The following is a 22,416-nucleotide window of genomic DNA, read 5'->3' on the forward strand; positions in this document are numbered from 1 at the left end:
GCTGTGCGCGGGCTTTCTCTAGCTGCGGCGAGTGGGGGCTACTCTTTGTTGCCGTGCGCGGGCTTCTCATTGCAGTGGCTTCTCTTGTTGTGGAGCACGGGCTCTAGGTGCGTGGGCTCAGTAGTTGTGGCATGTGGGCTCTAGGGCGCGTGGGCTTCAGTAGTTGTGGCACGTGGGCCCTAGAGTGCGCAGGCCTCAGTAGTTGCGGCACATGGGCTCAGTAGTTGTGGCTCACCGGCTTAATTGCTCCGCGGCATGTGGGATCTTCCCGGACCAGGGATCGAACCTGTGTCCCCTGCATTGGCAGGCAGATTCTTAACCACTGTGCCACCAGGGAAGTGTCCCATACTTGTTTTTAAAAGGTCACTCTGGCTTCAGAGTGGAGAATTGATGGGGGTGAGTGAAGTTACTGTCACTTGAGATAGGTAGGGAACACTGGAACATTATGAAACTGGAATGGGGGAGCAAGTCGTTAAGGTAACTACCACAGTTACTGAGTCACTTCTCTGTGACATACACTTTATATATGAATTGCGATTCTGCACAAATTACAGATTAGATGGTATTTTCCTCAGTTTCACAGATGAGAAAATTAAGGGTGTTTACAGTGACTTGCCCATGGCCACACTCAGATATGAATTCACATTGGTATGAATACATAAATCTGGCTCGTTTGGCCACACAGTGATGTCTCTTTTCATGAGTTGCTACGTTTGTTTCCTCTGAGCAGTGTGATTATAGGCCTCAGGTCTTTCAGCCCTGCTGGCTACTGCTAAGGAACCACTTTTACTGCGGAGAGAATTAAATAAGGCTGTTGACAGCATGACTGAAGTTACTTTTGTTCTTGGGCCTTGTGTATGTTTCCTTCGTGGGGTAGATCAGCATAAAATTACAGCACTGCACTTGTTCCTTTCCTTGAGAGCCGCCCGCAACCCCTGCTCCAACGCCAGTCTCCTGAGCATGGACAAAAAAATTAAAAGCTAAATTATCTCATGATAGTTATGTAATATTTTGAGGTGTTTTTGCTTCAGCTGCTTCAGGTGTCAGGACTTAACCCCATATTATATTTACTTGACTTTACATCAGTATGATCTCCTTAGTACCAGTGTTTTATCACTTATGAAGGTGATGCCTGTTCCTTCAAGTTATTCAGTTATTTTTATTTAATTATATCATTCTGGAGTTACTTCCCTTGAAGGTATATTCCTGCCATCATGGGCAGTGTAGCCTATTTTACTTCTCTGCCATTGCTTCATTATTCATAAAAATAAACACTGCAAGGATTCTCTGGTTTTTTTTCTTTTTATAAGTATATTCTTTCAATTAATTTATTTATTTTTTTATATTTATTTTTGGCTGTGTTGGGTCTTTGTTTCTGTGCGAGGGCTTTCTCTAGTTGCGGCAAGCAGGGGCCACTCTTCATCGCGGTGCGCGGGCCTCTCACTATCGTGGCCTCTCTTGTTGCGGAGCACAGGCTCCAGACGCACAGGCTCAGTAGTTGTGGCTCACGGGCCTAGTTGCTCCACGGCATGTGGGATCTTCCCAGACCAGGGCTCGAACCCGTGTCCTCTGCATTAGCAGGCAGATTCTCAACCACTGCGCCACCAGGGAAGCCCGATTCTTTGGTTTTTTTATGTTTTCTTGAAATCAAATCTATATTATTGTTTTAAACAGTATAGTGTTCTGTGTATCTTGTGGGTTTTTCGAAACTTTATTTCCTTCAAAGGAAAATTACACCGGCTTTGCAAGGAAAATATGATGGTGTCTGTATCTCTGTTACCACATCTTTTCACCAGATGTACATGTGTGCCATTTGCTTTCATTTTTATGGGTTTTACTGTAAGGAGTTTTTTTTTGTTTTGGTTTGGTTGAGTTGGGATTTTCTTGTTTGTTTTTTTGGCTTTTTGTTTGTTTGGTTTTGTTTTTGGTTCTAGGTACTAAGCCCTAGAAGAGATTGTTTCTTTCTCTCTGACCTAAAGTACTTTATATATACAAGCCTGTGTTCTCGATTCTATAATTCCAAAATCCAAAATGCTTGAAAAAGTTTTTTAGTCTTTTGGTACCAAACCTTATTTGTCAGCAACACCTTCTCTTGAAACTGACATGAAACTATATGTAGTCTTTGTTTTTCCCACTTAGTGTGAATATTCATGTGTTTCACTGCGTTTGGTTATGGGATTGCTGCCCCTAATCTCTCTGGTGATATTACATAGTATTTGGCATATCATGTTGCCTTTCTAAAATCCAAACAGATTTTTATGTCTGAAACATTTGGCCTTAAGTGTTTGGGGTCAGGGATTGTGGACTTATGTCTGTATTGGTAGCACTGGTTACAGGTGCTTGTGGCAGTTTATTCCCTTGTCTGTCTTTCCCATTAGACTTTGAACTAAGAAAGCTTTCCTCTTTGGCCCCACAGACCCTAGTTTATTGTGTACTTAGTAAACAGTACTAAACAGAGTTGGTACTTAATATTGAAATTGAATACCAAAAATTGGGGCAAAGTTTTACCCAGATAGGTTATTGAACTACAGATTATAGCATGTTTTCTTTTCACTTGATTATATGTTCTTTTTAAACAGTCTCTTTCCTGTTCTGCTTCTCTTTTCTTTCTTCTTACTGGAATCTTGGCTTCACCACTGACTAATCACTGTGTGATCTTGAACAGCTTACTTAACACCTCAATACATTCGTTTGTTCATTTGTAAAAATGGTGTCATAATTTTGCTTACCTCAAAGGATTGTTGTGAGGGCTAACCAGAATGCTTCCTGGAATTTAGCACTCCTTTTGCTGTTAATGTTGCTGTTATTGATTCATATCCTGTTGGTTACCTTACTAACATATGGTGAACCATCCTCTTATTGACTTTGAGGTCATTTTTAGTGTTTTGACGCTTTTAACAATGCTGGAGTTAATCCTTGCATAGATGTCCATAAGTCTTTGTGGCCTTATTTTTGTAAGATAGATTGAAGTGGGATTGTTGCATCAGTGGCCCCTAATATTTTTAATTTTAGTGGGTATTTGCATGTTACTTTCTTAAGGCAGAATTGAGAAATGCGGGGGTAGGGTAGCAGTTTTCAGTCCCACCAACAGTCTATATAAGAGTGCTCATTTTCCCATAACCTTACCAGCAATGGATTTTATCAATTCATTTTAAAAAAGTAATTATATACTCACGGGAAATTATAAAAATAGTCCCATGGATACCTCACCCCGCTTCCTCCAGTGGTAATGTCTTATATAACTACAGTACAATATCAAAACCAGGAAACTGACCTTAGTACAGAACTGCTAACAAAGACCTGAATATATTTGATTTTTTCGAGTCTGACCAATGGTGTCTCGGTTTCATTTGTTTTCCTTTAACCACTGTAAAGTTTGGGCAGCTTTTCATGTATTCTGTTGGACATTTATATTGCATTTTCATATCCTTTATCCATTTTTTCTAATTGGTTGTTTGTATTTTCCTAGAAAGCTCTTTTAGGTATGCTTGGTATAGTTTTGTTGATGATTTTTTTTCCTGTACAGAAATTTTTATTTTTATTTAGTTATTAAGGTTTTCTTTTGTGGTTTGAGGGTTTTTCTCTCTTATGTAGAAAGGTTGCTCTATCCTGTAGGTTATACTGTTTTCCTTCTACTCTTTATATTTTGGCCTTTAATCCATTTGGAATATGTTTTTATATAAGCTGTGAGAATTAAATAATTATTTAATTATTAAATAAACTATTTTATTTAGGACTCTCTCGGTTGCTTGTGACTTAAAACCTCAACAAAATTCCAAAGGTGGGACTGTTTTAAGGCAAGGCTGGGTACAGTGGCATAACTAATATTGCTAAAAAAAATGTTGCTGTTTTCCTCTTTTCTCAGCTCTGCCTTTTTGGGTGTTGAATTTTCCTCTATAATCCTTACCTAGCCTAGCCCTTCCTTTCTCTGTCCTTTGTGTTGTTCCACCCAAATTCCAGATACTCCCCTCATGGTCCTATGACTGAAAGTCTTAGGTATTATTTTCTCATACTGCTCAGGGGAAGAGAAAGATTCTCACCACAGGTGACCATGTCATAACTCAGTCTTCTTCTTGCTACACAGAAATAGTACCTTTTACATTTATTGTGATCTGTTTCTATATTTTCTATTTTGTTCCACCAGCAGTCTGTAAGAGTGAACATTTGCCTATTTATCCTGTCCCAGAAACACATTGCTTCAATAAAACTCTAATTCAATTATTATTATTCAATAATTATTCAATTCAGTAATTCATTATTCACTAATATTCTAATAATGTTCTTAGAGTACATTTTAATATCTTCTTAAGCAAGTCTCTCATCATTTATTTCCCAGAAATTTCTTGGCAATTTTTATATGTTTATTTGATACAAACTTGGGGGTTTTGACTAGAATTGCATTATGTGTATTTTTTTTTTTTAAGATCTCTTTTTCTTTGTTTTTGTTTTTGTTTTTTTTAAATTAATTAATTAATTAATTAATTATTTTTGGCCGTGTTGGGTCTTCGTTTCTGTGCGAGGGCTTTCCCTAGTTGTGGCAAGCGGGGGCCACTCTTCATTGCGGTGCGTGGGCCTCTCACTATCGTGGCCTCTCTTGTTGCGGAGCATAGGCTCCAGACGCGCAGGCGCAGTAATTGTGGCTCACGGGCCTAGTTGCTCCGCGGCATGTGGGATCTTCCCAGACCAGGGCTCGAACCCGTGTCCCCTGCATTAGCAGGCACATTCTCAACCACTGACTGTGCCACCAGGGAAGCCCCCATTATGTGTATTTTTAACATGGAAATATCTAAATTAGATAAACATAACTGAAAATCAGCCTGGAGATGCTCAATGTTTTTCTTTTTCTTTTAAATTAATTAATTAATTAATTTTTATTTTTGCCTGCGTTGGGTCTTCGTTGCTGTGCGTGGGCTCTCTCTAGTTGTGGTGAGAGGGGCGTACTCTTTGTTGTGGGGCACAGGCTTCTCATTGCGGTGGCTTTTGTTGTTGCAGAGCACGGGCTCTAGGCAAGCAGGCTTCAGTAGTTGTGGCTTGCGGGCTCTAGAGTGCAGGCTCAGTAGTTGTGGCACACGGGCTTAGTTGCTCTGTGACATGTGGGATCTTCCCGGACCGGCTCAAACCCGTGTCCCCTGCATTGGCAGGCAGATTCTTAACCACTGTGCCACCAGGGAAGTCCCTCTTTTTTTGAAAAAAACATATTTTATTTATTTACTTATTTGATTGGCCCGGGTCTTAGTTGCATCAGGCAAGCTCCTTAGTTGCAGCTCATGGGCTCCTTAGTTGTGGCATGCAAACTCTTAGTTATGGCATGCATGTGGGATCTAGTTCCCTGACCAGGGATCAAACCCAGGCCCCCTGCACTGGGAGCGCGGAGTCTTAACCACTGTGCCACCAGGGAAGTCTCTTCATCATCTCCTCATCATTTTCTTTAACAAAAGGTTTTCCTTTATTTTCTTTGTTGTCCTCCATCTTTTCACTTTATTTTATTTTATTTTATTTATTTACTTATTTATTTATTTATGGCTGCGTTGGGTCTTCATTGCTATTAGCAGGCTTTTTCTAGCTGCAGCGAGTGTGGAGCACGGGCTCTAGGTGCGTGGGCTTCAGTAGTTGTGGCACGCAGGCTCAGTAGTTGTGGCACGCAGGCTCAGTAGTTGTGGCTCGCGGGCTCTAGAGTGCAGGCTCAGTAGTTGTGGTGCACGGGCTTAGTTGCTTCGCGGCATGTGGGATCTTCCCGGACAGGGCTCGAACCAGTGTCCCCTGCATTGGCAGGCGGATTCTTAACCACTGCGCCACGAGGGAAGTCCCCATCTTTTCAGTTTTTGACCCTCAACAACTTCACAGTACCAAAAGACAGTGGTCCTGCTCTCTCCCACAGAGAACTCTTATCTTTAGATACCCAAGATATCTAGCAGCCTCTTCCAGAAGGCTTCTTTGGGTTATTGAGTACTACCAGCAGAGAACTGAGAAGGGAGATATGGAAATGTGCAAATAAGTTGCCTTATCCCTCAGATATTGTGAGTTGTTTTTTTTTTTTTTTAATTTAAGGATACCACATATCTCCATTTATATTACTATAGGAAAATGAAGTTGATTACAATTAGAAAGGAAAATGATATATGTATATTTTCTACAGATAATTTATTATATACCTAAAACTGTAGAAAATATGATAAATGTATATTAGAATTAGTAAACTTTTAACCAGGTTTCTACATAGAAGATGAATATTCCAAAGCCTGCTTTATGTCTTTTTAAGTGATCTCATGATAGGTCTAAATACAAGAGACTATCGTAATATAGATAACTATGGAATCATTATATTTTACACCTGACACTAATACAATGTTATATGTCAATTATATCTCAATTTAAAAAAAGAGAGCATGGAAATGTGTTCGTTCCATAACTCAGATTCAGTCTGGTGCAGCAGTATGCAGGGAGATTAATATTGTTTGTTTCTGTGTGTGTTTTCTTTTTCTTCCCTGTTTTACTTCTGGACATTTAAGGCTTGTGCTAAATGAAATAGATTAAAAAAATTTTTTTTCAGCTTTATTGAGGTGTATTAACAAATAAAATTGTAAGTGAAATAGAATCTTTAGAGAATATATTTGTGATACTTCTGTGAGAGAAATTTGTCTTGACTGAAATGTTAGATGCTGAATTGGGATTAAGAAAATTATAGAATTATTTTTTCTTTAGATATCTGGGAAGGAGTTTTACATCCATTTTCTCCATGGCAGCCTTTCTAGATTTATAGACTTTTTATAGTTTATAAAATGTGTTTATGTCAAATGAGTGTTGATATGTTAATTTTATCTTAATTCAGTGTTACATAGGATATTCAGAGACAGAAACTAATCATTGTGTTCTCTCTCTCTCTTTTTTTTTTTTTTTTTTTTTGGCAGTGGAACTTCCCCTCTTGCATGCCTGAATGCAATGCTGCACACAAACTCCCGAGGTGAAGAGGGCATCTTCTACAAGGTTCCAGGTAGAATGGGAGTGTATACTTTGAAGGTAAATATATTTGTTAGGGAGTCATTTTAAAAGTGAAAACAGGAAGTAACTACATGTAGTAAATAATACTTGCATCATAGAGACAGAATTCTGTTCTTGAAAAGCTTACTTTCAGGAAGAGGTAAAATTTTCAATCCCGTATCCAATACATTTTTTTTTTTTAATTAATCTGTAACCATCTGTAGGTAGATTGGAGAAGTAACTTCATTTTTCATTCTTTGCCATAGTATTATTTTGAAAGGATGAAATGAAAATGACTTCCAGTGACTTTTAAAGGGCGTCACATATTTAAATAATAATGAGTATTACTGTGGAGCATACAGCCTTGATGCTTTATATTACTTTCTGATTTAATTCTCCATTACAATTCAAAGTTGTGGTTATAATTCCTTTATTATGATAGAGAAAGCCGAAGTTCAGAAGATTGGATTTTCTTGCTCAGTGTTGGCCAGATAGTATCAGAACCAGAATATGAATCCATATCTGACTGAATTCCCATGTTCTTTTACCGTAACAGGCTTGCTAAGTTCTAATTTCTGCACTAAAAAGGGACCTTGACTTATCAGTGTCCTTTCAGTTACAAACAGAAAAACCAACTCAAATGAGCTTGAGTGAAACAGAGAATTTATTAGTTCACGTAACTGAAAATTCTAGGGAAACTCAGCCTGAATTTAGGAGCTCAAATGATTGTCATCAGGGATGGGTCCCTCCGCTTTCTTTTGGCTTCATTCTCAGGCAGGCCTTCTCCTCATCATACATGACTTCACTTCCAACCCCCACTCTGCAAGCTGTAAGTCTGGAGAGAAGGAGTCTCAGGAACTGAAGCAGGAGCCCTTTAGTTAGTTCTGATGTGGCTTAATTGGTTTGGCTTGGCCCATGTGCCTATACCAGAATGATCACCATTGCCAAACATATGGAGTCTTCTGATTGGCCACTCTTAAGTTCATTATCACCCTTGATGTGAAAGTGTGGTTAAACCCTCTCAAGCCAGATGAATTGTGGCAAGGGTTGTTTCTCAAAGGAAATTTATCAGCAGAAGGAGAGTTAATGCTTGGCAATCAATGACTATGTCCATGTATATGTGGGACTCTGTCCCCTCTTACCTTTTTAGTTTTGGCTGTAGTCATCACTGTGCTCACTGGTTGTGTGTAGCCCACTAACATTAAAAAGATCTAACTTACCCATAATACCTCCTTTTAAAACACCTTGTTGAACTTCACAGGGTTACAGGGATCTAGTCCCACATAGAGCTTTCTGTGTTTCTTTTAGGTTTTAGTTGTTCTAGACCTTCTATATTGTTAATAACACTTATTAAATGCCTATTCTATACCTGACACTGTAGAGGCTATAAAGAAGGATAAACTATGGTCCCTGATCTCTTGAAGCTCACATAGTTACTGAAATAATTGCATGCTCACAAAACATACTGTGCTGTAAAGTACTGTGAGAGCATAGAGAAATAAAGATTAACCTTGAATAAAGGGATCTGGAAGTTTTAGTTTGTTTTTCTGTTGTTTTAAAGTTGTAAAATTTGAGTTGAACTTTGGCAGATGAATAATGGAAGGAAGGGCCTTCCAGGACAAGGGAATAGCTTAAGCAAAGGCACAGATAAAAGGATTCAGAATGGATTTGAAAGTAAATTGGAGTGGTTAGACCATAATCTGTGTGTGGTCTAGTGTGGTAAGGAGTCAGGATGGGGTAAATGTTAGGTGAAGACCAAACTTTGGAGGCTTTTGAAAACCTGACTGAGCGGTTAAGAGAGAGAAGGAGGGAGGGTAGGTATGTGTTGAGGAAACGGCAGAGGTTTTTTTGGAGAATAGCGTGATCAGATCATGTTTAGGAAGATAATTCATGTAGGATACACTTAAGAGTAAAGCAAGAAAATTTGTCAAAAGGATGGTTATGATTGTTTGGAAGAGATAATTGGCCTAAACTGTGAGAGTGGTGAAAGAGATGGAGGCAAGGAACATTAGAGAAATAAAACAAACTATTTGGAGTGGGTAAAAGAAGGGGTGCAGTGATTCTAAGATTTGGGGCATGAGTTGATCCTGGAGGGATCACAAGTTTAAGAAGACAGTTATATTTGTATTTAAAGTACATGTTGAACTTACAGATCAAGAGGTCTTGTTTGCAACTAACTCTATAAAAGTTTCCTGTATTTTGAAGGAAAGGATAGAAAAATAAAGGATATGTATTTTAAGAAAGTGTGAAATGGCACTGGAGTATAAACATAAGTGGAAAAAAACAGTTCCTTATTAGATCAGAGGTTACTATCTTGACTATAATGTTGTGAGTACTAGTTATAGGTAGGAGGGTCATGTGTCAGAATTACTTTTTATCTGATTATAAAAACAAATTATGTGGGAAAACAAAAAATATATTGAGAAGAAAAAAGAATCATCCATAGTTTTATAACTCAGAAATAACATTCACTAATGTGTTTATTTATATGTATATATTTTACATACTACATAGATACATAGTAGCTAATATTTATTGAGCTCTTATCATATGCCAGGCCTTGTTCTAAGCATTTTATATTTATTAACTCATTTAATTTCAGAATGATCTTTTAAGGTAGGTACTGTCACCCCATCTTATAGACAGGGAAACTGAGGCATGAGAGTTTAAGACTTTGACCAAGGCTGCATAATTAAGAGAAGATAAAGCCAGAATTCAAACCCCCAAAGTCTTAATTTCCTAGTTCTTGATCTTACAACTACCCTGTTATATCTCTCACATACTGTGGCTGACACAGGTGTCCTTTCCGATTAGCATTCTCACTATCCAGTGCAGAAACCAAAGATTCATGTGTTGTTTTTTTTTTTTTTTAAACCATTCCTTTTGTGTTTGACTCTTGCTACTTACTAACCAATTTTTGGAACCAGTTAGATTCAAATAATGCACTATCACTTGCTATCCAGACTCTTAACTGAATTTACAGTACATAGTGGTACTTACATACACACAAATATATATATATATTACATGCATGATGGGTGTACATACATTTTAAAAAATTGTTATTATATAGATCTTATCCTGAAAATTTCATCATTTACCTGGATTTATATATACCAAGTTTTTTGTCTAATTTAAGCCTCTGTGTTGTGCCTGCATAAGATTGTCATGTATAATTTTATCTTTGAGTATGGATGGAAGCATTAACTAATTTGACCCAAAGAAGAGAGATGACAGGAATTCAGAAATTATTGCTGGTTCTGCTACTGAATCTTATAATACTAAAAATTAATCAGCACAATTAAAAGTCACAGCAATGCATATCAGAAATTTAATTCCTATTTGCTGAAATGGTAATGATTAATCCTAATTGGATGCCTACATTTTCAGAAAGATGTGCCGGATGGGGTGAAAGAGCTATCAGAAGGTTCAGAAGAAAGCAGTGATGGTCAGTCAGATTCCCAGAGTTCTGAGAACAGCAGCAGCAGCAGTGATGGTGGCAGCAACAAGGAGGGAAAAAAGAGCAGGTGGAAAAGGAAAGGTAAATCCACCTGATCCCTCGATACACTACTGAATGCTGTAGGACAAATGCCCTTGTTAATAGTTCCTCTTTTTCTAGACCCCACTTCAGTTAAGTCTCTTTCCCTTACCAGTTAGATCAGTACTGTCCCGTGGAATTTCCTGCAGTGATGGAAGTGTTCTGCATCTATGCTGTCCAACTCAACAAAGTAGCCACTAGTTACTTGTGTCTTTTGAGCACTTGAAATATAGCTAGTGTGACAGAGGAACTGAATTTGTAATTTTATTTTAACTAAAATTTAAATAGCTACATGTGGCTAGTGGCCATCACATTGGATAACATGGCTCTGGGTTTTACCTGGGTTTATTTTTAGCTCTTGGCTGCCCGTAGCCTTTTTTAGGATGCTCTTATTTTATTTACCTCTCTAATGCTCTCTTTTAAAATTTGAGGACTTAATTGCTCTAAGAACTCTCTCCTTACTAGGAAAATAATGCTTTTCATTTCTACTAGCAAAGACTAAATTTAGTCTGCTGGTCTTTGCTCTCATCTCCTGCTTGGTTTCTGCTTCATAGCTTACCCAAAAACTTTCTTTAGGGAATAATATCTTTGTTGCCGCAGCTTCCCTGGGATTAATTTTCCAGTTAAGGATACATTTTATTACCTCTTCTTCTAATTATTTGTAGCTTCTTGTCAAGAGTCTTTTTGAAGAGGGGAAATCGTTTTTACCCCAATATTGATAAATTTAGCCATACATGGTGGGACAGATTTTAAGCCAGCTCATGCTGGTTCCTTTATAAGGACTGATATAGTGATATTCCAGAGCAATACAGACATCCAAGAGTTTCCCTAGCTTGGATGACCTCTTACGTTTGAGTCATAGGTGAGTTGCCTTTGGATCTAGAAGTTAGAGTGATGCTTGTTGGAATACTTGACTCATTAATTTTAAGTACCTCTAGAACTATTGATTTTGAACTATAACAGAAAAATCATCTGCTTTATTATCATTTCTGTGTTAATGTGTGCTACTCCTGGAGAAAATTCAGGTTAATTGGTGGCATTATCTGTGCTCTCTCATACAGCTACTACACTTGCAAGTTGCGCAAATTTTGAAACCAGAGGATCCTAGCTTTAAGATCACAACCAGTTAGAGAGCAGCTGAGACATCATGTGTTAGGAACAAATGGAATAAAGGCAAGGCAAGGCAAGGTTGGGACCTGTGACCAATATTCTTGATATGTGTTTTTTTAAAGTAATCCCTGTCAGTAGTGAAAGGAGATGTGTCCAGGACTTTACGTTTCTCAGAGTCTACTAAAGACCTTTTCTTTTTTTTTTGGAAGGATAGAGCCAAAAGTATTAAGGGCTCTGTCTCTCCTCTGCTTCTCCCCAGTTTAAATTTTTCTTTTTAAGTTTGGGAATTGTTGATCTAGGATTAGGAACCAAGCCAAGTCATCAGGCAAGAGAGACAGCTAGATTCATAATTTCTGGATGTGGCTGGAAACAGGGAACTCAGTACTAAAGGAGGTCAGACTAGTAAACTGGGAACAAAATCTTGGTTGTGGAGGTCTTTGCTTTTCAGTAGCTCATATGCTGCAGTGGCTGTTTTTTTTCGTTTTTTTTTGTTTTTTTAACATCTTTATTGGAGTATAATTGCTTTACAATGGTGTGTCAGTTTCTGCTTTATAACTGCAGTGGCTGTTTGAAGTAGTGGTTGTTTCTTGGTTGTGAAAGGCTCTCTCTAAGGTAAATGTCTTGTGATACAGGAGGATTTAAAATAACAATAGAACCCCATTGTCCGTAGCTTAATGGGTAGATTAAAATAGCATAACCTCGCCCCACACTCGGCATAATAATAGAAGATATTAACAGCAAGGTAATAGCAAATTCAAAATGGTGGTCCACATAAATTATTTTTGAACTGCCTCTGATTCATTCTTCTTCTAGAAATTGTCACAATATTACTTAGCCTCAGTTTACGTAAGATGAGATGTTCAGTAAAGATCTTTTCTGATTGTAGCCGATTAAACTGAGTATAGAATGGCCTTTATGTGGTGTTTGGAAGGTGGAGATGAGAGGTGCACATGATGGCATATGGACATGCTAACTACTCTAGCAGCTCTGATAGTCTTCAGAAATGGATGAATGCTGAGCGAGCAATAATGAAGAATGATTTCGTCTCTCATAGGATGTGCTTCTCTCATTCATGGGTCATGCATATGACATAGGCATAGAAATATAAAATTTTAGGTTTATATTATATATTTATGAATGTTTTTGTAGTCCAATGCAAGTTAAAGTGGAAAACTTGTAGTTAGCAGTGATAGTAGCAGCATGCTGCACAACAGTTCTAAGGCAGTTGCAGTTATTAATAAAGGTAAAACAAACTAAATGTGCCTATTGCTTTTTCTTATTTAGGGCTTTTACTCTCAGTCTGACATCACTTTATTTCAAATGCATTGTAAGACAGGAAGAACACTGAGATAGTATCAAAACCCACTTCCTTTTATGTACAAAAATAAAGAGCTCTGACAGCAAAACTGATACTTCTAGTTGGAAATCGATAGAAACTCTCCTGATATAGGTATACCTTTTAGCCAGATAGGAACAGAGAACAGAACTTTGAAATTCAGTCCAATGTTAACACTAGTTTATTGATTTCTGTGTAAGGTGGAAGAACTTAGAAGTTTGTAGTTCTGGTTCCTAATTTTCAGACAGGAAACATTGTTCAGAGACGAGCTTTTTGGAATTCCAATCCAAGGTAAGATGGAATAACGCCAGAAAAATGATTAAAATCAACTTTTCTGTTGCTTTTTTGTAGGACTGTAGCTAAGTGAAGTCTCTGCCTTTTCCCTAAAATATAAATACTGCAGCATGGAGCAACTACAAAAGCATTATTTTTATCTTATGAAAAAAATTCTGTTAAATTTTGGTCTGCTTTCAAAATGTCAAGAAAAAAATTAAGTGAAATATGCTTTTTCACTTATAAGGTGTTACTAATTCTTTCCAGGAACATGAGCTCATTTTAATTTTACTGCTTCAGGAATTTGATACATAGTGTGTTTGGAGTTACTTAAAATGCCGTAGACCTGTCTGCCCTCTAACAGCATTTATATATGTGTTAAGTTACTGAATAGTGATGATTATATATATATAGAAATGTCACCTTTAAAAAGTATACTGGAGAGAAAAACTCCTTCGGGCAAAGTTAATAACTTACATGGTGAAAGACCTTTGGGAGAGATGCTCTCTTCTCTCCTGGGGTGATTAGTGTCTGAGTTGGAGGTTTTAGCTTTGTCATGTATTAAAGACAGTTACACTACTAGGACTTGGATAGTTAGGGTACCCAGAAGCAAGGGAAGGTGTTCAGGTGTGGCCTCTTCATCTTTGGTTAGGGGACTGTTTGAATATAATCAGGAGCCACAGCCTGCTCAGTTTGGAGTAGACTGTACTTGGTGTGAGGAGAAGGGATTTATAAATTTATTTATTTATTTTTGGCTGTGTTGGGTCTTCGTTTCTGTGCGAGGGCTTTCTCTAGCTGTGGTGAGCGGGGGCCATCCTTCATCGCGGTGCGCGGGCCTCTCACTATCACGGCCTCTCCTGTTGCGGAGCACAGGCTCCAGACGCGTAGGCTCAGTAGTTGTGGCTCACGGGCGTAGTCGCTCCGCGGCATGTGGGATCTTCCCAGACCAGGGCTCGAACCCGTGTCCCCTGCATTAGTAGGCAGATTCTCAACCACTGCGCCACCAGGGAAGCCCAGGAGAAGGGATTTAGAACTAAAACGGTCTGTTACTTCTGGAAATGAAATTCCTCTAAAGAAAGACTACTGTGAAAATAAAACTCTCCCTTAAGAGAAGGATTGCTGTTTTTGACCATGCACTCTTTCAGCTATTAATCCTTCAACTATATAAAGCTCAATTTCAATTTTGATATTACTGCTCCATTATTTCTGTTAGTCTCTCTCATACTTCAGAGGGGCCCATTGAATGTCTTCAGGAGAAACTAAAATGCTAAGTCAGAGATTATTTACTAAAGCTTTTAATTCAAATGCATCTAATATGAATAGTCCATTACCCTTTTGACCTTGTTCAATATGATAATCATTTGTTGAAATGGAAAATTCCCAATGCTATAATATATCTGAAAAATGGTACCTTCTGATCTTATACTCAGGGGATGGTACATATGTATCCAACAGCCTGAAACTACTTCCAGTAAACTGTGTAAAACTGGCTTTAATAAGCCTCAGTTCTAAAATTTGTTTCAAATAATTTTCTGAAAACACTTAAATTTGAGTTTAAAAAGATCTCTCTACTAGGTTGCTGTTTGGTTTTTGTGTGTGACATTTTTGGTTTTTTAAATCAAATAATGAGTGCTTTTGATCAGAACTTGTTAACCTTTTGTTATGTCTGTATGTTTATATGAAAGCAAGCATTTTTATTCCTAATCAGGTACTAAATAAGTTCTTAAATGAGTGCTTTTGACTCTGTTGCGCCGTCCACATTGGAGGACTAGTAGTTCAGGATATAATCTTGAGAAGTGTTGTTTAAGCAGTTAGTTTATTTGCAGAACCAAAGAGTTTTAAACTCTTTGTTTTTCAAGATTTTTTGGTTCTTTTGGCTCATCTCATTTCCATGTAAATTTTAGAATCAGCTAGTCAGTTTTCACATGCCCCCGCTCCCATTAACCTGCTAGGATTTTGATCGGGATTGCATTAAAACTGTATGTCAGTCTGGGCTCTGTTGCATGTTTACATTAAGCCTTTCAATCTATGAAAGTGATATTACTGCATTTTCTGCAGTCTTCTTTCATTAATATATAATTTTCTTTGTAGAGGTCTTGTACATCTTTTATTAGATTTATTCTTTGACATTTTTTATTCTATTATAAATGGATTTAAAATTTTTTCATTTCATGATTGCTTATTGCTAATACATAAAAATACATACAAGGACTTCCCTGGCGGTCCAGTGGTTAGGACGCCACACTTCCACTGCAGAGGGCATGGGTTCAGTTTCTGGTCGGGGAACTAAGATCCCACAAGCTGTGTGATGTGGGCAAAAAAACAAAAAAATACATATAGTTAATTTTTATAAATTGATTGTCAATGTCTGTGAAGGGTCTAGGATTCTGTCCTTTTTGTAAGCTAACAAGTTAGCTTTATATTGGTTCATGCATGTTGACAGAAGATGCAAGACTCCTGGGTCAGAGAAAAAGGACTTTATTACAGCATAGCAAGCAGTATGAACATGGCATATTTGTTGTGTTGGTTCCTCTTTATCTCCAAGTCTTCCATGGTTGATGAGATAATGGGCCCAGGTGCATGCTACTCATGCTGTCGGTTTGTATCTTAGCCAAGGAACACTGAGGTTGAGGAGTTCAATTCCTCCTTCCCTCCCTCCCTCTCTCCCTCCCTTCCTCCCCTCCATTTTTATTGAGATACAATTGACATACAACATTGTATAAGTTTAAGGTGTACAGCATAATGATTTGACTCACATATGTCATGAAATGATGACCACAGTAAGTTTAGTGAACATCCATCATCTCATATATTGAAATAGATACAAAATCAAAGAAATTTAAAAAAAAATTTTTTCCTTGTGATGAGAACTTTTAGGGTGTACTTTCTTAACTTTCATATATAACATACAGTGGTATTAATTGTATTTATCATGTTGTACATTACATCCCTAGTACTTATTTATCTTCTAACTGGAAGTTTGTACCTTCATCAGTCCCCACAACCTCCCCACCTCTGGTAATCACAAATCTGATCATTTTTTCTATGAGTTTGTTTTTGAAGTATAGTTGACCTACAACACTGTGTCAGTTCCTGGTACAAAACATAGTGATTCCGTATTTCTATATTTCAGAATGATAACCATGATAAGTCGAGTTGTCCTCTGTCACCACACAAAGATATTACACCATTATTGACTATATTCCCCATAGGGTAGGATACATTACATGCCTGTGGCTCATTTATTTGGTAACAAAGTTTGTACCTCTTAATCTGCCTCACCTGTTTCTTTCTTCCCCTCACCACCATTCTCCCCTCTGGCAATCACCTGTTTGTTCTCCGTATCTGTGGGTCTGTTTCTGGGTTTGTTTGGGGTTTTTTTTGGCCACAATGCACAGCTTACAGGATCTTAGTTCCCTGACCAGGGATTGAACTTGGGCCATGGCAGTGAAAGTGCCAAGTCCTAACCATTGGACTGCCAAAGAGTTCCCATTCTGTTTCTGTTTAGTTTTGGTTGTTCATTTGTTTTGTTTTTTAGGTTCCACATATAAGTGAAATCATACAGTATTTGTCTTTGTTATTCTGGCTTCATTTAGTATAATATGCTCTCTGGATCCATCATTGTTGCCACACATGGTGACAAGATTTCATTCTTTTTTATTGCTGAGTAATGTGCCACGTTGTGTGTGTGTGTGTGTGCATGTGCTGTGTGTTTGTATGTACATGCATACATACATAGCACATCTTCTTTATCCATTCATCTGTTGGTGGGCACTTAGATTGCTTCCATATCTTGGCTGTTATAAATAATGCTGCAGTGAACATAGGGGTGCATATATCTTTCCTGATTACATTTTTGTTTTGTTTGGATAAATACCCAGGAGTGGAACTGCTGGATCATGTGGTAGTTCTATTTTTAATTTTTTGAGGAATCTTTGTTCTGTTTTTTCCATAGTGGCTGCACCAATTTACATTCCCACCAACAGTACATGAGGGTTCCCTTTTCTCCCCATCCTCGCCAGCCCTTGTTATTTGTTGTCTTTTTGATGATAGCTGTTCTGACAAGTGAGAGGTGATATCTCATTATGGTTTTGATTTGCATATCTCTGATGATTAGTCATGTTGAGCATCTTTCCATGTGCCTGTTGGCCAACTCTGTGTCTCCTTTCAGGGCTTTTAAATAGTAAGTGGAAGCAAGCCTACTTTGGGAAGAGTTAACTGCCTTCTCTCAGAGTTGCTGACTGTAAATACAGCATTCAGGGACTTGCATTCTTGCCATACCCAGCAAGTACTTGGAGCAACACTGAGGGCCCGTGGTGGATTGCCTCTCCCAACATTGATATTGTATCCAGCAACATTTCTAAATTATTTTCTAATCTAATGGTTTATATATAGGTTTATTCTTAGGATTGTCCACATATACAAACGTGTGATTTATGAGTAGTGGCAGTTTTATTTTTTTGCCATGTTATACTGGCTAGGGCTGCCAGTAAAGAGTGACATAGGAGTGGTAACATCAATCATCCTTTTCATTCTCTATATTTATAACGTAAAGTTTTGAATATTATGCCATTTTAAGAATGATTTTGACTATAATAGGTTATTGTAGACACTCTTTATTAGATGAAGTTAGTTCCTTTCTATTTGTAGTCTAAGAGATTTTATAATGAACAGATGTTGAATTTTATCAGTTGCTTTTCCTTCATCTACTATTTCAGTAGATATATTTTTTTCCTTTATTCTGTTAATGTGGTAAATTATGTTGGAACTCTCATATATTGCTGGTAAGAGTATAAATCGGTACAACCACTTTGGAAAACTGTTTCTCAGTATATACTATAGTTGAACATGCATCAGAATCACCTGGAGAGCTTATTATGATGCAGATTCCTGGGCCCCACCTTCAGAGTTTCTGGTTCAGTAGATCTGGGCTGGGATCTAGTAATTTGCATTCTAACAGATTTTTAGATAGTGATGGTTTTGTTCTTGGTACAACACCTTAGAAACCGATGGTTAAGACATTGTAGTAATAAGAGCAAAAGACTAGAAATTACCAAAATATTCATAAGAGTCCAGCTGAAGAAATTATGGTACATCTGCCAGTGGAATCTCATGCAGGTGTTAAAAGGAAGATCTCTTATGTTCTGTCTGTTCTCTTCCCCAGGATATATTATATTGATTATATTTTAATAATCAAGGGTATGGACAATTTCTAGTACATGGTTTTTTTTGCTTAAAGAAGTGAGTTAACATATTAAAATACACACACACACGCACGCGCGCACGCGCATTCTGTGTTTTCACCAAAACAAAAATGCAAATAAAAAACAATGGAAGGATAAAAACTAATATAAATTATTTCCTTTAAGGGAAAGGATGTAATAAAGTGGTGTAGACAGGGGAGGGAGCTAGACTTATATGAAAGTAACTTGTTTTATAGCTTTACATAATTAAACCAATTAAAAATTTAAAATGCACTTTCTAGAAATATCAAACAACTTAAAGCAAACTCAAGTATATGTCAAATTTGAACATAATGACATAGGTAAGTTACTGTAGGATATGTCTTAGGTGTAGGAGACCAGACTCAGAGAAATCTTAAACTGCCTTCAGTAGTCTTCTTTTCAGTAATTATATTGATATGATTTCTTTGAAATTAAATCTATAATAGAAAACAAGTTAATAGTTACAGTAATGTTATTAGAAACCAGGATTATCTGGGAAGAAAAGCGATAGAAATATAAAATCAGAAAAGTTAAGTGACAATGCAGTAATCATAAATTCTGATTTGTTATCTTTTGCATGAATTTAAAAATTTTTTTCTTTTGAAAAAATTTCTTTTTTTTTTTGTTCCAGTCACTGAAAAGTTCTAGAACCATTGGTAACTGAGTAGCATCAAGTGCAGTGTTTTAATACCATTTTCAATAAAAAGGTATCAGGTCTCCTTGGAGAAGGGGGTGCTCCAAGTCTGGGCAAAAAAATTATGCAAGATTTGCCTAGGACTCTTTCTGTGCCAGATAGCAAGAAAGTGGTTGGATACTGCTGGGGCCATGTCCCAGAGATGGTTTACAACTTGAAGGAACTCCCACTACCCCAAAAGTGCACAGTTTGAGTGCCAAATTTTTAATAATTGCTAATGATGTAAACATTTCAAATATGTAAACATCTATGAGTTGATACTTAAAAAAATAAAATCAGTTTTAAGTGCTGTATTACTTTTCTAAGGCTGCTGTAACAGATTACCACAAACCAGGAGCCTTAAAACAACATAAATTTATTTATTTTCTCACAGTTCTAGACGCCAGAAGTCGGAAGTCAAGGTGTCAGCAGGGCTGTACTCCCTGCAGACACTCTAAGGGAGAAGAAGTCTGTTCTGTGTATTTTCTAGCTTCTGGTGGTTGCTGACATACTTTCCCTATGGCCATATCCTCCAGTCTCTGCCTCTGTCCACATGGCCTTCTCCTCTGTGCCTGTCTTGTGTCTAAGGTCACTTGTCATTTGATTTAAGGCCCACTGGAATAATCCAGGATGATCTCCTTATCGCAAAATCCTTAATTAAATCTGCCAAGACTCCTTTTCCAAATAATGTAACATTTCCACGTTCTGGGGGTTGGGACATGGACATGACTTTTGGTGGCCACCACTTAGCTCACTACAAGTACTCACTCATTCTGAAACTATACAGAGTCCAAATCTTGGTTGTGCTCCTTACTAGCTGTGTCCTTTGTCAGGCTAATTAAATTTCCAGATAGGGAAAATTTAGATAATACCATCACAATATGCAGATGTGTATATTTATTTATTTATAAATGTATATCCTTGAAATTTTTTCTTTCTTTTTTTTTTTTTGGCATAGAAAAATGTCAGCAAGGATGCCATCCCAACTATATTATTTAGTTATCTCAGAGGGTAGAATTGGAGGAGATTGGGTGGGGGTAGAGAGAGAAGTTGTACCCATCATAGAGGGTAGTTACAAGAGTTCAGTGAAATTCTGTTCAAATGAACCTAGCGCAGCATTAGGCACATAGATGATGTTTAATTCATGGTTGCTCTAATAAAGTTATGTGTCTTGTAGACACTAAAAGAAACTAAAAGAGATGAGTTTCTCAACATGTGTTTAAATCTTATTTGCTGTTCGTAGTTTTGAACCCTTAATATTTAAAAGTTAGAGTAAAGTTTGTTTCATTAAAGTTATGAGACCAGTACTTGGCATTAAGTACTGGGAGGTGTTCCTCATTGGTGGGTCCTGGAATTTTCTTGATTTATTTCAGTTGGCTTTGAGATATGTTTATGGATTCATTTGTTAGAAAGGGCTTTTGCCGTAAAGGGAAACATTCCAAACAGTTTGCCCTGGTAATTACAGATAGCTTTATTGTCTCTTTTCCAGGCTACAAAGTAGAATTCTTATGTTCTTTAATGGGGTCATTTTGGCTTGGTCGTTTGTTTTCTGTTTATTTTCAGACAGTTATTGGGACAGGTGAGGACATGAATAATCTCAGATTTCTGCACACCATTAAAAAGAAAATAAATATAGTTAAATATTAATAGTTTTTAGCTTTATTTTCATAATGTCCCTTTAAAAACATTGGTCAAGTCAAAAAGACAGACAATATCAAATGTTGACAAGGATGTGGAGAAATTAGAACCCTCATACATTTCTGGTGGAATTGTAAAAAATGGTTCAGCCATCTTGGAAATCAGTTTAGCACTTCCTCAAAGAGTTTAAACATAGAGTTACTGAAAAAAACAGCAATTTCACTTTTAGGTATGAACCCAGGAGAATTGAAAACATATGTCCAACACAAAATTCTGCTAACGAGTGTTCGTAATGGCAAAAAGTGGAAGCAACTCAAATGTCCTTTTGAGCAACTCAAATGTCAAATCAGCTAATGAATAACAAAATGTGGCATATACATACAATAGAATATTATTTGATGATAAAAAGGAATAAAGTATTGATACATGCTCTAACAGAGGTGAATCTTTAAAACATGCTAAGTTAAAAAAGCCATTCACAAAACAGCACATATTGTATGATACCATCTATATGAAATGTCCAGAATAGGCAAGTGCATAGGGACAAAAAATAGATTGGTGATTACCTTGGACTAGGGGAGTGGGTTAGGGGAAAGAGGAGTGACAGCTAACCAGTACAGGGTTTTTTTAGTGGGTGATGAAAATTGATAGTGATGATGGTTACACAACTTTGCAAATATATTAAAAGCCATTGAATTGTGCACTTTAGGTGAATTGTATGGCATATAAGTTATATCTCAGTGAAACTGTTATTTTAAAAAATTGGTCAACATCTAAGTGCACTAAGGATATGGTTTCTTTTTGTTGCTTAACCATCTCAAGAATTATCCAACTCCATTTTTTGTATTGTATATTACGGTGAATTTTTTTTTTTAACGCCACGCTTACTGTATGTCAGTTCTTTCCCATATATAACCTTATTATAAGGGTTGGGATACAAAGCTAAAGCTAACTATGATAGGTCTTCTTCTTAACATTGTCTACTGTTGTCCTCTTTAAATGTTGTCTACTGTGCATTCCTTTCTTAGGACATCTAAGAGTCCATTGAAATGCCATATTCCAAAGCTTATGTATTCCAGTGAACCATGCTTCTACATTCTTATGTCAGGTAGCTACCTGCCAGCATACTTTATATGGTATCTTAAGACTCGTTAGCCATACCATGAGATGCCATTTTGCTATCCAGGCCCTTTCAGTCCAGCTACTTTGAAATAAGGCATTAGTAAACATGGATTCTTTCAGAGTCATCACTAGCAGTAGTGATTATTATTTTTATTATTAAGGGGTCTGAATCAGCAATTTCTTTGTTATCTCGTATCATAAATAATACACTGTTGAACTTTATAGAACATAAAGATCTAATTGCTATTTATTATAAGAGGTATAGGCCCTTGAAGGGAAAACCCTCATTCACGTAATACTAAGGTTTGGCTAAGCTCTGATGAGGTATAAAACAGCTGGTGATGAAGTAGAGAGTGGTTACATCCTGTGCAAACCTACACTGATTCCATCAGAGAAATCCTAAAGTACCTTTTCACATGGGTAGACCTAAAACTATTGATGTAAGAGTTGAAGGAATATAAAAATTAAAGCTATGGTAGTGTTTGAGGTGGAATGGCCTTATCGCCTTCCATTTTAAAGATAG

The 22,416-nt window shown here is 37.2% G+C and overlaps 1 protein-coding gene across 2 annotated transcripts in view; it reads left to right on the forward strand.

The window, feature by feature from the left end:
• The window catches only part of ASXL2 (ASXL transcriptional regulator 2), a 128,457-nt gene that overhangs the window by 72,520 nt on the left and 33,521 nt on the right, over window positions 1-22,416 (forward strand). For both annotated transcript variants that reach the window (XM_059893447.1, XM_059893448.1), the window contains 2 exons: window positions 6,909-7,017; window positions 10,369-10,519. In XM_059893447.1, the coding sequence (XP_059749430.1) occupies window positions 6,909-7,017; window positions 10,369-10,519 (260 nt within the window). The remainder of the gene's footprint in view (window positions 1-6,908; window positions 7,018-10,368; window positions 10,520-22,416) is intronic.

Source organism: Balaenoptera ricei, chromosome 13 (assembly GCF_028023285.1).
Source record: "Balaenoptera ricei isolate mBalRic1 chromosome 13, mBalRic1.hap2, whole genome shotgun sequence".
In the NCBI taxonomy this organism is placed as follows: Eukaryota; Metazoa; Chordata; class Mammalia; order Artiodactyla; family Balaenopteridae; genus Balaenoptera; species Balaenoptera ricei.